General features: G+C 43.1%; 1 protein-coding gene across 3 annotated transcripts in view; it reads left to right on the forward strand.

Annotated features, from left to right (window-relative positions):
- Positions 1-17,639, forward strand: part of swt1 (SWT1 RNA endoribonuclease homolog) — a 39,943-nt gene extending 22,304 nt beyond the window's left edge. For 2 of the 3 annotated variants that reach the window (XM_055943686.1, XM_055943687.1), the window contains exon 15: positions 15,858-17,639. In XM_055943686.1, the coding sequence (XP_055799661.1) occupies positions 15,858-15,963 (106 nt within the window). In that variant the 3' untranslated portion in view covers positions 15,964-17,639. Of the gene's footprint in view, positions 1-4,689; positions 13,519-15,857 lie in introns of those variants that run through there. The other variant, XM_055943688.1, reaches the window with a different exon arrangement.
- The last annotated feature ends 712 nt before the right edge of the window (positions 17,640-18,351 follow it).

An 18,351-nucleotide genomic window follows, 5' to 3' on the forward strand; every position in this document is an offset into this window, starting at 1 on the left:
CAAGCAAGTCTCTTCTTCTTATTGGTGTCCTTTTAATAGTGGTTTCTTTGCAGCAATTCGACCATGAATGCCTGATTCACAGTCTCCTCTGAACAGTTGATGTTGAGATGTGTCTATTACTTGAACTCTGAAGTATTTATTTGGGCTGCAATTTCTGAGGCTAGTGACTCTAATGAACTTATCCTCTGCAATAGAGGTAACTCTGGGTCTTCATTTCCTGAGGCGGTCCTCATGAGAGCCAGTTTCATCAAAGAGCTTGAGGGTTTTCGCAACTGCACTTGAAGAAATTTTCAAAGTTCTGAAAATTTCCGGATTGACTGACCTTCATGTCTTAAAGTAATGATGGACTGTCGTTTCTCTTTGCTTATTTGAGCTCTTTTTGCAATAATATGGACTTGGTATTTTACCAAATAGGGCTATCTTCTGTATACCACCCCTACCTTGTCACAACCCAACTGATTGGCTCAAATGCATTAAGAAGGAAAGACATTCCACAAATGAACTTTTAATATGGCACACCAAATCAAATTTTATTTGTCACACACACATGTTTAGCAGATGTTATTGTGGGTGTAGCAAAATGCTTTTGCTTCTAGTTCTGACAGTGCAGCAATATCTAACAAGTGACATTTTTAGATATTACAACAAATACCTAATACACACTAAGTAAAGGATTGTAATTAAGAATATATAAATATATGTGCGGGCAATGTCAGAGCGGCATAGACTGAGCTACAGTAAATAGTATAGAATACAGTATATATACATATGAGATGAGTAATGCAAGATATGTAAACATTATTAAAGTGATTAGTGTTCCTTTTATGAAAGTGGCCAATGATTTAAAGTCTGTGTATGTAGGCTGCAGACACTCTGTGCTCGTGATGGCTGTTTAACAGTCTGATGGCCTTAAGATAGAAGCTGTTTTTCAGTCTCTCGGTCCCAGCTTTAATGCATGTGTACTGACCTCGCCTTCTGGATGATAGCGGGGTGACAGGCAGTGGCTCGGGTGGTTGTTGTCCTTGATGATCTTTTTGGCCTTCCTGTGACATTGGGTGCTGTAGGAGGGCAGGCAGTTTACCCCCGGTAATGCGTTGTGCAGACCGCACCACCCTCTGGAGAGCCCTGAAATGCATTCCAGGTGACTACCTTCGTGATGGACTGTCATTTCTTTTGCTTATTTGAGCTGTTCTTGCCATAATGTGAACTTGGTCTCTTACCAAATAGGGCTAGGGCTATCTCCTGTATACCACCCCTTCCTTGTCACAACACAACTGACTGGCTCAAATGCATTAAGAAGGAAAGAAATTCCACAAATTAACTTTTAACAAAGCCCACCTGTTCATTCCAGGTGACTACCTCATGAAGCTGGTTAAGAGAATGCCAAGAGTGTGCAAAGCTGTCATCAAGGCAAAGGGTGGTTACTTTGAAGAATGTGAAATATGAAACATTTTGATTTGTTTAACACTTGTTTGGTTACCACATGAATCCATATGTTATTTCATAGTTTTGATGTCTTCACTATTATTCTACAATGTAGAAAATATTACAAATAAAGAAAAACCCTTGAATGAGTACGTATCCAAGCTTTTGACTGGTAATGTATATTTATTGTGCAATTTATATAGGCTACAATGAGGTTTTTCTTTCATTATTTTAGGCTATCTGGTATTTGTGCATAAGCTTAAACTTTAGGGCTTAACTGTAAGGCACTAAATAGCCTACACAGCCAATTGCCAAATAATGCTTTTGGGAACTGGCAGAAAAAGTTAACGTCAATCCACGGAGGCAAAAAGACATTGCTGAAGTTTAACGCAAGACAAATCAAATTAATTTGTATTTGTCACATGCGCCGAATACAACCCGTGTAGACCTTACAGTGAAATGCTTACTTACAATCCCTTAATCAACAATGCTTTAAGAAGTTAAGTGTTTAGTAAAAAATCGAAAATAAAAGTAACAGATAATTAAAGAGCAGCAGTCAAATAACAAGCGAGGCTATATACAGGGGTTCCGGTACGGAGTCAATGTGCAGGGGCACTGGTTTGTCAAGGTAATTGAGCTAATACAGTTGAAGTCAGAAGTTTACATACACCTTAGCCAAATACATTTAAACTCAGTTTTTCACAATTCCTGACATTTAATCCTAGTAGAAATTCCCATGTCTTAGGTCAGTTAGGATCACCACTTTATTTTAATAATGTGAAATGTCAGAATAATAGTAGAGAGTGATTTTTCAGCTTTTATTTCTTTCATCAAATTCCCAATGGGTCAGAAGTTTACATACACTCAATTAGTATTTGGTTGCGTTGCCTTTAAATTGTTTAACTTGGGTCAAATGTTTTGGGTAGCCTTCCACAAGCTTCCCACAATAAGTTGGGTGAATTTTGGCCCATTCCTCCTGACAGAGCTGGTGTAACGGAGTCAGGTTTGTAGGCCTCCTTGCTCACACACGCTTTTTCAGTTCTGCCCACACATTTTCTATAGGATTAAGGCCAGGGCTTTGTGATGGCCACTTCAATACCTTGACTTTGTTGTCCTTAAGCCATTTTGCCACAAATTTGGTAGTATGCTTGGGGTCATTGTCCAAGGTTTATCTTCCTGACTGATGTCTTGAGATGTTGCTTCAATATATCCACATAATTTTGCTCCCTCATGATGCCATCTATTTTGTGAAGTGCACCAGTCCCTCCTGCAGCAAAGCACCCCCACACCATGATGCTGCCACCCCAGTGCTTAACGGTTGGGATGGTGTTCTTCGGCTTGCAAGCATCCCCCCTTTTCCTCTAAACATAACAATGGTCATTATGGCCAAACAGTTCTATTTTTGTTTCATCAGACCAGAGGACATTTCTCCAAAAAGTACGAACTTCCCCATGTGCAGTTGCAAATCGTAGTCTGGCTTTTTTATGGAGGTTTTGGAGCAGTGGCTTCTTAGTTGCTGAGCGGCCTTTCAGGTTATGTCGATATAGGACTCGTTTCACTGTGGATATAGATACTTTTGTACCTGTTTCCTCCAGAATCTTCACAAGGTCCTTTGCTGGTGTTCTGAGATTGATTTGCACTTTTCGCACCAAAGTACGTTCATCTCTAGGAGACAGAACGCGTCTCCTTCCTGAGCGGTATGACAGCTGTGTGGTCCCATGGTGTTTATACTTGTGTACTATTGTTTGTACAGATGAACGTGTTACCTTCAGGCGTTTGGAAATTGCTCCCAAGGCTGAACCAGACTTGTGGAGGTCTACAATTTGTTTTCTGAGGTCTTGGCTGATTTCTTTTGATTTTCCCATGATGTCAAGCAAAGAGGCACTGAGTTTGAAGGTAGGCCTTGAAATACATCTGCAGGTACACCTCCAATTAACTCAAATGATGTCAATTAGCCTATCAGAAGCTACTAAAGCCATGACATCATTTTCTGGAATTTTCCAAGCTGTTTAAAGGCACAGTCAACTTAGTGTATGTCTGTAAACAAGTTTTTGAAAAATTACTTGTCTTGCACACAATAGATGTCCTAACCGACTTGCCAATTGTTTTATTTATTTATCCATTATTTTACCAGGTAAGTTGATTGAGAACACGTTCTCATTTACAACAACGACCTGGGGAATAGTTACAGGGGAGAGGGGGACGAATGAGCCAATCGTAAACTGGGGATTATTAGGTGACCGTGATGGTTTGAGGGCCAGATTGGGAATTTAGCCAGGACACTAGGGTTAACACCCCTACTCTTACAATAAGTGCCATGGGATCTTTAATGACCTCAGAGAGTCAGAACACCCATTTAACGTCCCATCCGAAAGACGGCACCCTACACAGGGCGCTGTCACTGCACAGGGGCATTCTTTTTAGACCAGAGGAAAGGGTGCCTCCTACTGGCCCTCAAACACCACTTCCAGCAGCATCTGGTCTCCCATCCAGGGACTGACCAGGACCAACCCTGCTTAGCTTCAGAAGCAAGCCAGCAGTGGTATGCAGGGTGGTATAGTTTGTTAACAAGAAATTTGTGGAGTGGTTGAAAAACTAGTTTTAATGACTCCAACCTAAGTGTATGTTAACTTCCGACTTCAACTGTATGTCCATGTAGGTAGAGTTAAAGTGACTATGCATAGATTATCAACAGTGAGTAGCAGCAGTGTAAAATAGGTCTGGGTAGCCCTTTGATTAGCTTGTTCAGGAGTCAAAAAATACAACTTTTTTTTTTTAAAGCTGCAAAGGGAGGGTTGAAAATAGAAGGGCCAGAAAAGTAATGATTGGAAAGATTTGGTGAAGTGGTTAAAGAGGATGATATGTTATGTGTGATGATTGTGAGGAGCTCTACAAATTCGACAGTCACTAGACGGGACTTCGAATAGGCCTATGGCATGTCAAGGGAACTGTAGCCTACTGTTTAGAAGGGTTAAATGGAAACTGAAATCTGGACACTGATGGTAGGCCTTAATAATAACTCCTGCAGAATGAAGATTTTCTTGCAGTAAAATGATACACCAAATGTAGGCAACATTTGGACTTGAGAACAGGAGTGGAGAAATAGGATTTATTCCTGTATTTTGAGAGAATGCAATGCTCAGTTAGATACCATCTGTAGAGGTGCTGTCTTCATCATAAAAGTTGATAGTATTTCAACCACATAAAATATGCATTGAAGTCGAACTTAAATCTTAACAAAAACATGTTGGTTCTTTTTCACAGCTTTCTTTTTCCTAACAACCGGTCGACCTGATGTCGTTTGGATGTTTTTGGAGGGGTGTTGCGTTATTGTATTTTCTCCCCAGTCCCGAAACATCTTTGCTCTGCGGAAGATGACAGAGAACTTTACTGATGTCAACTAGATTAAAGCATTCTATGACTATTCTGTCGAGCGAGGGTTTATTCAGTCTTCTAGGGCAGCATCTTATGACATCTAATTATAGACAAGTTGACTGAGAAATAGCCTTCCAAAATGTTGGCAATTATAAGCAGAAACATATCTCAATTAGGCAACAACAAAAAAATCTATATTTGCGGGTTAGTGCGGGCCTCCGATTTTCATTTTTACCACGTATAATCATGCGGATGGGGAATTAGCAACTTCAGGTGGATGAACAAACAGCTGACCCGCGCACCACTATTACTTGAATCTATCAGCCAACCTTATCAGCCAACCTTATCAGCCAACCTTATCAGCCAACCTTATCAGCCAACCTTATCAGCTCTTAGCAAGCTGCTGGAAAAAAACGTGTTTGACTAAATACAATGTTAACAACAGTCTTTCAGAATTCTTATAGAGAAGGGCACTCAACATGTACTGCATTGTCATAAATGACAGATGATTGGTTGAAAGAAACTGATAAGATTACGGGAGCTGTACTGCCAGTGCAGCCTTTGATATTGTTGACCATAACCTATTGTTGAAAAAACGTATGTGGTATGGTTTTTTAACCTCAGCCGTATTGTGGATTCAGAGCCATCTATTTAATAGAACACAGGGTTTTCTTTTAATGGAAGCTTCTCTGTTAAACATGTAACGGGTGGTGTACAGCAGGGCAGCTCTCTTGGTCCTCTACACTTCTCTATTTTTACCAATGACCTTTCCACTGGCATTAGACAAAGCCTGTGTGTCCATGTATGCTGATGATTCAAGCATATACGCATCAGCAACCACAGCTAGTGAAATCACTGCAACCCTAAACAAACAAAGAGTTGCAGTCAGTTTTAGAATGGGTGGCCAGTAATAAGCTAGTCCTAAACATGTCTAAAACTAAGAGTATTGTATTTGGTACAAATCATTCCCTAAATTCTAGACATCAGCTGAATATGGTAATGAATAGTGTGGCTGTTGAACACGTTGATGAGACTTGCTTGGTGTTACCTTAGATTGTAAACTGTCCTGGTCAAAAGATATAGATTCAATGGTTGTAAAGATGAGGAGAAGTCTGTCTGTGATAAAGACATGCTCTGCTTTTTTGACACCATGCTCCACAAAGCAAGTCCTACAGGCTCTAGTTTTATTTTATCTTGATTATTGTCCAGTCATATGGTCAAGTGCGGCAAAGAAGGGACTAGTTAAGCTGCAGCTGGCCCAGGACAGAGCGGTACATTTTGCTCTTCATTGTAGTCAGAGGGCTAATATCAATACTAGATTGACTAAATCACTTATTTTTTACATTTATTTTTTTGTGTTGGAAACTCCAAATTGTTTACATAGTCAATTTCCACACAGCACTGACACACACACTTACAACAAGACATGCCACCAGGGGTCTTTTCACAGTCCCCAAATCCAGAACAAATTCAAGAAAATGTACAGTATTATACAGAGCCATGATTGTATGGAACTCCCTTCCATCTCATATATAGTAAGTGAACAGCAAACCTGGTTTTAAAAAAACAAATAAAGCAACACCTCATGGCACAACGCCTCTCCCCCATGTGACCTACTTTTTATGTTAATTTACTGGCATGTATATGTAACTGATAGATACATTTAACAACATTAACATGTATTGTGTGTATGTAAATTGTAAAGTATTTTGTTTGTAATGTATTTTTTGTTATGTGTCGGCCCCCAGTAAGACTAGCTGTCTCCATTGGTGTCTGCTAATGGGGATCCCCAGTAAGACTAGCTGTCACCATTGGTGTCTGCTAATGGGGATTCCCAGTAAGACTAGCTGTCGCCATTGGTGTCTGCTAATGGGGACTGTGCACTTGAACAGTCAAATACGTTACCAAACATTTCTGTGTCATACTCGATAACTTTAAATACATTATCCATGTGTGGTTGTATTGTGTTTTTAAATAGTCAAATAAATCTATAAGGTTATTGTATTGGATTTGTAGATTATTGGTCTGTTTTTAGAGGCATCACCATATTGGTTAGAATAGAGGGGATTTTTTTTGTAAGTGCATGCAAATATGGTCATGCATATACACTATATATACATAAATATGTGGATTTGGCTATTTCAGCCACACCCATTGCTGACAGGTGTGTAAAATCCAGCACAGAGCCATGCATTCTCCACAGACAAACATTGACAGTGGAATGGCCGCACTGAAGAGCTCAATGACTTTCAACGTGACATCGTTATAGGATTCCACCTTTCCAACAAGTCAGTTCGTCCAAATTTCTACCCTTCTAGAGCTGCTGTTAAGTGCTGTTATTGTGAAGTGTAAACATTTAGGAGCAACAACGGCTCAGCCGTGTAGTGCTAGGCCACACAAGCTCACAGAACGGGACCGCCGAGTGCTGAAGCTTGTAGCGTGTAAAAATTGTCTCTCCTCGATTGCAACACTCACTACCGCGTTCCATACGGCCTCTGGAAGCAACGTCAGCTCAATAACGTCAGCTCTCAATGTTTGTCGGGAGCTTCATGAAATGGGTTTCCATGGCTGAGCAGCCGCACACAAGCCTAAGATCACCATGTGCAATGCCAAGCGTTGGTTGGAGTGGTGTAAAGCTCATCGCCATTGGACTCTGGAGCAGTGAAAACAATTTCTCTGGAGTGATGAATTACACTTCACCATCTGGCAATTCGACAGATGAATGTGCGTTTGGTGGATGCCAGGACAACGCTACCTGCCCCAATGCATAGTGCCAACTGTAAAGTTTGGTGGAGGAGGTCTGGGGCTGTTTTTTATGGTTCGGGCTAGGTCCCTTAGTTCAAGTGAAGGGAAATCCTAGAGATACAGCATACACTGACATTCTAGATGATTCTGTGCTTCCAACTTTGTGGCAACAGTTTAGGGAAGGCCCTTTCCTGTTTCAGCATGACAATGCCCTGTGCACAAAGCAAGGTCCATACAGAAATGCTTTGTCGAGATTGGTGTGGAAGAACTTGACTGGCCTGCACAGCGTTCTGACCTCAACCCCATCGAACACCTTTGGGATGAATTGGTATGCCGACTGCGACCCAGGCCTAATTGCCCAACATCAGTGCCCGACTCTCTAATGTTCTTGTGGCTGAATGGAAGTCCCCGCAGCAATGCTCCAACAGTGGAAAGTCTTCCCAGAAGAGTGGAGGCTATTATAGCAGTAAAAGGGGGACCAACTCCATGTTAATGCCCATGATTTTGGTTTGACAAGCAGGTGTCCACATACTTTTGGTCATGTAGTGTATTTTCTGTTTTAGATCAGAGTGGGTGTTAGCAAGTTTCTATTTGGTATGCACACATTATGTATAGTGCCTTCAGAAAGTATTCATACCCCTTCACTTATTCCACACTATGTTGTGTTACAGCCTGAATTCAAAATTCAAAATTAATCTACACACAATACCCCATAATGACATAGTGAAAACATGTTTTTAGAAATTTTTGCAAATCAATTGAAAATGAAATGCAGGGTCTCCAAGAGCTTTCCATGCCTGGGTTGTTAATTTGTCCATTATTATTTTTTTAATTCTTCAAGCTCTGTCAAATTAGTTGTTGATCATTGCTAGACAACCATGTTCATGTCTTGCCGTAGATTTTCAGATAGATTTAAGTCAAAACTGAATTCATCTCCCAGTGTCTTGTGGAAAGCAGACTGAACCAAGTTTTCTTCTAGGATTTTGCCTGTGCTTAGCTCCGTTCCATTTTTATCCTGAGAAACTCCCCAGTCCTTAACGATTACAAGCATACCCATAACATGATGCAGCCACCACTATGCTTGAAAATATGGAGAGTGGTACTCAGTAATATGTTTGGGGCAAGTCAAATACAGCACTTTGTATTCAGGACAAAAAGTGAATTGCTTTGCCACATTTTCTGCAGTATTACTTTAGTGCCTGGATGCATTTTTTGCTTCTGTATAGTCATCTTTTCACTCTGTCAATTAGTTTTGTATTGTAGAGTAACTACAATGTTGTTGATCCATCCTCAGTTATCTCCTATCACAGCCATTAAACTCTGTAACTGTTTTAAAATCACCATTGGCATCATCGTGAAATCCCTGAGCGGTTTCCTTCCTCTTCGGCAACTGAGTTAGGAACAGCGCCTGTATCTTTGTAGTGACTGGATGTACTGATACACCATCCAAAGTGTAGTTAATAACTTCACCATGCTCAAAGGAATATTCAATGTCTGCTTTATTTTTACTTTTACCCATCTACCAATAGTTGCCCTTATTTGCGAGGCATTGAAAAACCTCCCTGGTCTGTGTGGTTGAATCTGGGTTTGAAATTCACTGCTCGACTACGGGACCTTATAATTATGTGTATGTGTGGGGTACAGAGAGGAGGTAGTCATTTAAAGAATGATGTTAAACACTATTATTGCACACAGAGTCCATGCAACGTATTACGTGACTTGTTAAGCAAATTTGTACCCCTGAACTTATTTAGGTTTGCCATAACAAAGGGGTTGAATACTTATTGACTCATTTTTAATACATTTGGAAACCTTTCGTAATTTTTTTTTTTTTAAATCCACTTTGACGTTATGGGGTATTATTGTTTGTAGGCCAGTGACAAAGAAATGTCATTCTATTTTAAAATCAGTCTAACAACCAAATATGGAAAAAGTCAAAGAGTGTGTCTACTTTCTGAAGGCGCTGTCTATATGAAAAAACAGCTCTCCGGGAAGTCAGTCATCAACCTCCCTGACATATCAGCCTGTCGGTCACCTTTCCATACACACAGTCTGTCTTGTTATACATATGTTACACACACACACACACACACACACACACACACACACACACACACACACACACACACACACACACACACACACACACACACACACACACACACACACACACACACTCTGTCCCATGTCCACTCCACACACATTAATTCGGTCTTCAGAGCCTTGTCTACACACACGTCAGTCATGGGGAAAGATGTGGTTGTGGTTGTCATGGCCCAGTAGGGCTGTCATCGTGCTGTAGGGTCAGTGGCTTTACTAACACAGAGGGGAGTGCCGTCTGGCAGGGGATTAGGTGACGTCACACGCCTGACTAGACCTTCCACCACTACCCTTCATCTCACCTTGTTCACTGTCCACACACAGTTAGCATTTATCGTGTGTGTGCGTTTGCCTCTGTGTGTGTGTGCCTCTGTGTGTTTTCCGGCATAGTGTTTAATCTGTCTCTCTGTTCTCTTCCATACATAATTAATTCCCTCAGACACAACCTTAAACACTGCCGCCTTATCACAGTCAGTCACCAGCCACCGCTGGCTACACGGAGGTTATGTCATCAACACACACGTTAGAGATCAACAGCTCAGTCAGTCACACAGAAACACCGGAGGGTGTGGTGCGGTGTGTCATGTGTGTTGCCCAGCCAGACAGCCTCCAGCTGAGGGTGAGCTGTCAGATTTCAGAGGGGAAAATAACTGCACTTCCGAGTCAAGAGTTCTACCATCCTTTGTGATGCAATTCAGTTCCATTCCGTTTGTTTTATAAGTGACCTTTTTAGAGGGCACTTGTGTACAATGTAAATGAGTATGGTGCAGTTTCTTATTAACATATAAACCAGTAGTACTTGTCCTCAATTCCAAAGCAAAGGTCATTTTCCCACCTGCTGAATGGAAAAATAACTCATTTCTGAACTCCTTCTCCTGTATTTTCAAGGTTATGACACTGTTTCCATAATAACCAGTAAGGGTTGTGAACAGAGCAGTCAAAGAAAAGGAAATCATTACTGAACTACCACTAAATCATTACTGAACTACCACTAAATCATTACTGAACTACCACTAAATCATTACTGAACTACCACTAAATCATTACTATACTGCCGCATAACATTGACACAAATGATGCTATTATTATGAATAGATTTCTGCTGTGTTCCTGTTCTGCTGATGATTACAGTTGGAGTCAGACCATTTGTTTGATTAAAACTAAAAACATGGGGGCTTGGCTGATTCATGTCCACAGAAGACTTACAAATACCTCTGAAACATTACAGGGGTCACACAAGGTACTTGAGGTGCTTAAAGTACTTGAATTTGGCACTCTGAAATTCAAGTACTGGAATTAAAATGAGAGGAGCACAGATAAGCATCAAATATGTTTAGGAAAAATAGTAGAAAAATGTGTCAATTGTGACATGCCTTTCATGCCTAAAAATCCAGCTGAGGTGACCTTTCTCACGATAAAAATAGATGTTCAACACTTTTTACTGTGTAGCGGTACTCTTCAAACATCTCCTCTCCGTACCTCCATACATCCCTGAGAGGCACAGAGACAGAGAGGTGTTTCACACTAACTGAAGCGTGAATCCACATCTGATGTGACAGGCAGCCCAGTGCCACGTGGGAGTAGCTTAGAAAGGAGGGCAGAGCCATCGGTCCGTACTGAAACCTGCCATCTCTCTATGGTTACAGAAACACCACAGCACAGATGAGGGAGGGAGGGGTACGTTCAGCAGATTCCTCTCTTTCTTTCCCTGTTATGTAATGTCCCGAAGGGAACAAAGAGAGAGGAGGAAACAAACAAGCAACAAGCGTCCTCAGTGTCTCTAATGGGAGACGATATAGAGTGCCACTTTGTGTGCATGTGCACATGGATTCCATTAGTCCTGCAGTTAGAGACGTGCTGTGTACACGTCACACCAATACTCTCATCTGAAGAGAACAACATCACAGTAAGACACTGAGCTGGTCAAATGCTGACAAAACCGCAAGTGTGAAATGAGGTAACCCCATGGAGAACAGTCATGTGTTTTTGGGTCACATTGTGGTGTTCTAAATGTTCTCTGTGTGTGTGCGTGTGCTCACTCGCTCAGCCATTTGAGGAGGGCACAGTCTCCCGTTGTGTTCTACTGTGCCTCGGGGCAGGAGTCACTGGACTACTCCATTGTGTTCTACTGTGCCTTGGGGCAGGAGTCACTGGACTACTCCATTGTGTTCTACTGTGCCTCGGGGCAGGAGTCACTGGACTACTCCATTGTGTTCTACTGTGCCTTGGGGCAGGAGTCACTGGACTACTCCATTGTGTTCTACTGTGCCTTGGGGCAGGAGTCACTGGACTACTCCATTGTGTTCTACTGTGCCTTGGGGCAGGAGTCACTGAATTACTCCATTGTGTTCTACTGTGCCTTGGGGCAGGAGTCACTGGACTACTCCATTGTGTTCCACTGTGCCTTGGGGCAGGAGTCACTGGACTACTCCATTGTGTTCTACTGTGCTTTGGGGCAGGAGTCACTGGACTACTCCATTGTGTTCCACTGTGCCTTGGGGCAGGAGTCACTGGACTACTCCATTGTGTTCTACTGTGCCTTGGGGCAGGAGTCACTGGACTACTCCATTGTGTTCCACTGTGCCTTGGGGCAGGAGTCACTGGACTACTCCATTGTGTTCTACCGTGCCTTGGGGCAGGAGTGACTGGACTACTCCATTGTGTTCCACTGTGCTTTGGGGCAGGAGTCACTGGACTACTCCATTGTGTTCCACTGTGCCTTGGGGCAGGAGTCACTGGACTACTCCATTGTGTTCTACTGTGCTTTGGGGCAGGAGTCACTGGACTACTCCATTGTGTTCCACTGTGCCTTGGGGCAGGAGTCACTGGACTACTCCATTGTGTTCTACTGTGCTTTGGGGCAGGAGTCACTGGACTACTCCATTGTGTTCCACTGTGCCTTGGGGCAGGAGTCACTGGACTACTCCATTGTGTTCTACTGTGCCTTGGGGCAGGAGTCACTGGACTACTCCATTGTGTTCTACCGTGCCTTGGGGCAGGAGTGACTGGACTACTCCATTGTGTTCCACTGTGCTTTGGGGCAGGAGTCACTGGACTACTCCATTGTGTTCCACTGTGCCTTGGGGCAGGAGTCACTGGACTACTCCATTGTGTTCTACTGTGCTTTGGGGCAGGAGTCACTGGACTACTCCATTGTGTTCCACTGTGCCTTGGGGCAGGAGTCACTGGACTACTCCATTGTGTTCTACCGTGCCTTGGGGCAGGAGTGACTGGACTACTCCATTGTGTTCCACTGTGCTTTGGGGCAGGAGTCACTGGACTACTCCATTGTGTTCCACTGTGCCTTGGGGCAGGAGTCACTGGACTACTCCATTGTGTTCTACTGTGCTTTGGGGCAGGAGTCACTGGACTACTCCATTGTGTTCCACTGTGCCTTGGGGCAGGAGTCACTGGACTACTCCATTGTGTTCTACCGTGCCTTGGGGCAGGAGTGACTGGACTACTCCATTAATTTCACAGAAAGGGACATTCTGGATAGTGGCATTGCTCTCTTTCTCCCTCACTCTCTCTCTCTCTCCTCTATTCTCTCTCTCTCTCTCTTTCTCTCTCCTATTCTCTCTCTCTCGCTCTCTCTTTCCTATCTCTCTCCTCTATTATCTCTCTCTCTCTCTCCTCTATTCTCTCTCTCTCTCGGTCTCTTTCCTCTCTATCTCCTCTTCTCTCTCTGGATACTCTATTCCCTCTGTGTCCTTCAATTCAATTTAACGGCTTTATTGGCATGGGAAACATATGTTTACATTGCCAAAGCAAGTGAACTAGATAATTAACAAAAGTGAAATAAACAATAACAAAATGAACAGTAAACATTACACTCACAGAAGTTCCAAAGGAATAAAGATATTTCAAATGTCATATGTGTATATACAGTGTTGTAAAGATGTGCAAATACAAAAGTACAAAGGGGGGAAAAAATATATAAATATGGGTTGTATTTACAATGGTGTTTGTTCTTCACTCGTTTCCCTATTCTTGTGGCAACAGGTCACACATCTTGCTGCTGTGATGTCAACTTGTGCTATTTCACCCAATAGTGAAGTTTATCTATTTCACCCAATAGTGAAGTTTATCTAAAAGGGAAATATGTGTCTCTAATATGGTCATACATTTGGCAGGAGGTTAGGAAGTGCCGCTCAGTTTCCACTTCATTTTGTGGGCAGTGTGCACATAGCCTGTCTTCTCTTGAGAGCCAGGTCTGCCTTTGGTGGCCTCTCAATAGCAAGGCTATGCTCACTGAGTCTGTACATAGTCAAAGCTTTACTTAAGTTTGGGTCAGTCACAGTGGTCAGGTATTCTGCCACTGTGTACTCTCTGTTTAGGGCCAAATAGCATTCTAGTTTGCTCTGTTTTTTTGTTAATTACTTGACACATTGGAAATAATTATCTTTTTGTTTTCTCATGATTTGGTTGGGTCTAACTGTGCTGTTGTCCTGGGGCTCTGTGGGGTGTGTTTGTGTTTGTGAACAGAGCCCTAGGACCAGCTTGCTTAGAGGGCTCTTCTCCAGGTTCATCTCTCTGTAGGTGATGGCTTTGTTATGGAAGGTTTGGGAATCGCTTCCTTTTAGGTGGTTGTAGAATTTAACGGCTCTTTTCTAGATTTTGATAATTAGCAGGTATCGGCCTAATTCTGCTCTGCATGCATTATTTGGTGTTTTACGTTGTACACAGAGGATATTTTTGCAGAATTCTGCACGCAGTCTCAATTTGGTGTTTGTTCCATTTTGTGAATTCTTGGTTGGTGAGCGGACCCCAGACCTCACAACCATAAAGGGCAATGGGTTCTATAACTGATTCAACCGTTTTTAGCCAGATCCTAAGTGGTATGTCGGATTTTGTTTCCTTTGATGGCGTAGAACGCCCTTCTTGCCTTGTCTGTCAGACCATTCTCAGCCGAGGTATGTATAGTTTTTTGTGTGCTCTAGGGCAACGGTGTGGAAATTGTATTTGTGGTCCGGGCAACTGGACCTTTTTTGGAACACCATTATTTTTGTCTTACTGAGATTCACTTAAGGGGCCCAGGTCTGACAGAATCTGTGCAGAAGATCTAGGTGCTGCTGTAGGTCCTCCTTGGTTGGGGACAGAAGCACCAGATCATCAGCCAGCAGTAGACATTTAACTTCAGATTCTAGTAGGGTGAGGCCGGGTGCTGCAGACTTCCAGTGCCCTCGCCAATTAGTTGATATGTATGTTGAAGAGGGTGGGGCTCAAGCTGCATCCCTTTATTACCCCATGACCCTGTGGAAAGAAATGTGTGTTTTTTGCCAATTTTAACCGCACATTTGTTGTTTGTGTACATGGATTTTATAATGTTGAATGTTTTTCCTCCAAAACCACTTTCAATCTATTTGTATAGCAGACCCTCATGCCAAATTGAGTCAAAAGCTTTTTCGAAATCAACAAAGCATGAGAAGACTTTTGGCTTTGTTTTCTAGTCTCTCTCTCTCTCCTCTATTCTCTCTCCTCTATTCTCTTCTATTCCCTCTCTCTTCTATTCTCTCTCTCTTCTATTCTCTCTCTCTCTTATATTCCCTCTCTCTCTTATATTCCCTCTCTCTCTCTCTTCTATTCCCCCTCTCTCTCTCTTCTATTCCCCCTCTCTCTCTCTCTTCTATTCCCCCTCTCTCTCTTCTATTCCCCCTCTCTCTCTCTTCTATTCCCCCTCTCTCTCTCTTCTATTCCCCCTCTCTCTCTCTTCTATTCCCCCTCTCTCTCTCTTCTATTCCCCCTCTCTCTCTCTTCTATTCCCTCTCTCTCTCTATTCTATTCCCCCTCTCTCTCTTCTATTCCCTCTCTCTCTTCTATTCCCCCTCTCTCTCTCTTCTATTCCCCCTCTCTCTCTCTTCTATTCCCCCTCTCTCTCTCTTCTATTCCCTCTCTCTTTTCTATTCTCTCTCTCTTCTCTCCCTTGTACCCTTTCTTTCTTTTTCTCTATCTTTGTGTGTGTGTTTTGGATCAGGCCTGTGTTTGTGTGTTCTAGTTCTGACGTGTGTGTGTTTTGGATCAGGCCTGTGTTTGTATGTTCTAGTTCTGACCTGTGTGTGTTTTGGATCAGGCCTGTGTTTGTGTGTTCTTGATCTGACCTGTGTGTGTTTTGGATCAGGCCTGTGTTTGTATGTTCTTGATCTGACCTGTGTGTGTTTTGGATCAGGCCTGTGTTTGTATGTTCTAGTTCTGACCTGTGTGTGTGTTCACAGGGAGAAGCTGTGTGTGGGGGGGACCCAGTTGGCTGAACTGAACGTCAGTCTAGAGCGCTGCGCTGAGGTCACGTCCCGGCAGGCCACACCAAGCACCTGGCCCTGATTGGACCACAACAAGGAAGTTTGGACTAAAACATCCTACCAGAGGCCTCAAATTGCATCATATCACAACTCAACAACTTTACTTGAAGCCACTGTTTTCATATAGAGCTGACCAATTTCATTCAGCACCTTTTCTGACTTAATTTAGTTTCTTGTGTGTGGATGTTGGTGTAGAGCAGTGGTCACCAACCGGTCGATCAAGGCATTCCTAGTCGATCACCAAACATTTCTGTAAAAAACCCAATGAATAAAGCCTTGTGTTCCTATTTTCTTTATTTATGGGCTGCTGCTTCCCAAATGCCCCATAGGGCTCTGGTCTAAAGTAGTGCACTATATAGGGAATAGGGTGCCATTTTGTTGTTTCTGGTGCGTCCTACAGTAGCCATTTTGGGCCTCCATCAGTGGGGATATGGATCTTCCAAATATGTTGTTATCTTCACACAGACCAGGTTTCCATCCAACCATTTCATGCGGATGAATAACCTGATGCATGAAAAAATAAATTTTTTAGAGAGCACATGTCAAGACCAGAGTGGGCACATTTGCTATAGAACGCAACAGTTGATGACAAAACCATCAGTACAGTTGAAAATGCGATGGAAACCCATTGAACTTGTATTTTTCATTCGCTACATGGGAATTTAACCACAAACTTTATTTTTATGTGCACTACGTCATCACGCACAGACTGATGGAAACGTCTCTGCTGGGACAATGCATATATTATTTAATGCAGATTGATGAATATTCACATGAAAATCTGTCGCAAATTGGATGGAAACCTAGCTACGGGATTGGAATGTTTACACATACAGAATGGCAGTTTTTTCTGACATGTTTAAACTCTGTCATCGTGCTACTCTCTCTGTTACTATGACCTTTGATTGTAGTGTGGGTTTTCACTTTCAGCTTGTCGTGCTGTTTTAAGGAGGACCTACACGATAAACCCACATTCTATACAAAAATACATGACTGCCCACATCCATGATTGAGCCAACATCGTCTCCATATTCCTCAGCATTAAGTATTTTTTTCAATTTCTTTATTTATCTTTGTTTAACTAGTCAGTTAAGATCAAGTTCTTGGGCCTCCCGAGTGGCGCAGTTGTCTAAGGCGCTGTATCACAGTGCTAGCTGTGCCACTAGAAATTCTGGGTTCGAGTCCAGGCTCTGTCGCAGCCGTCTGCGACCGGGAGACACATGGGGTGGCGAAAAATTGGCCCAGAGTCGTCCGGGTTAGGGGAGGGTTTGGCCTGCCGGGATGTCCTTGTCCCATCGCGCTCCATCAAATAGACCATGACATCTCCATGACTACCTAACATCATCTCCATATTCCTCAGCATTCAGGAAATAGACCATCATCTTATTATTCCTGTTGCACCATAAGTGGTACGCCAGGTGATGTAATGAATGGTGATTGGTTGTGCTCTCCCAGGCTGTGACTTACACAGGGAGTCAGACGGTTCAACGTGACATAAATTATGCTGTCTGTTATGGCATCATGGCTCTGCTGTAGGCTTGTGATATGACCGTCTCAGGCCTGTTAATATTTGTCTTGGATGTGTTCATTTGTAAAGATGTAAATAGTTAAATTAAAGCACATATTTTTGTTTGATCAACATAATGTACAATTTCTTATAACTCTTGTTATACAATGCATTAAAGTTTTTGAATTGAATCTGACTTGAGTTGCGTTATTGTCACATTACACACAACTATAAAGCACAGCGTGGAACAGTGTGCTGCAGCAGACCCAGCTGAGGTGAGTAAGGGGATCAGTGTGGAACAGTGTGCTGCAGCAGACCCAGCTGAGGTGAGTAAGGGGATCAGCGTGGAACAGTGTGCTGCAGCAGACCCGGCTGAGGTGAGTAAGGGGATCAGCGTGGAACAGTGTGCTGCAGCAGACCCAGCTGAGGTGAGTAAGGGGATCAGCGTGGAACAGTGTGCTGCAGCAGACCCGGCTGAGGTGAGTAAGGGGATCAGCGTGGAACAGTGTGCTGCAGCAGACCCAGCTGAGGTGAGTAAGGGGATCAGTGTGGAACAGTGTGCTGCAGCAGACCCGGCTGAGGTGAGTAAGGGGATCAGCGTGGAACAGTGTGCTGCAGCAGACCCGGCTGAGGTGAGTAAGGGGATCAGCGTGGAACAGTGTGCTGCAGCAGACCCGGCTGAGGTGAGTAAGGGGATCAGCGTGGAACAGTGTGCTGCAGCAGACCCGGCTGAGGTGAGTAAGGGGATCAGCGTGGAACAGTGTGCTGCAGCAGACCCGGCTGAGGTGAGTAAGGGGATCAGTGTGGAACAGTGTGCTGCAGCAGACCCAGTTGAGGTGAGTAAGGGGATCAGCGTGGAACAGTGTGCTGCAGCAGACCCAGCTGAGGTGAGTAAGGGGATCA

Source organism: Salvelinus fontinalis, chromosome 14 (assembly GCF_029448725.1).
Source record: "Salvelinus fontinalis isolate EN_2023a chromosome 14, ASM2944872v1, whole genome shotgun sequence".
Classification (NCBI taxonomy): domain Eukaryota; kingdom Metazoa; phylum Chordata; class Actinopteri; order Salmoniformes; family Salmonidae; genus Salvelinus; species Salvelinus fontinalis.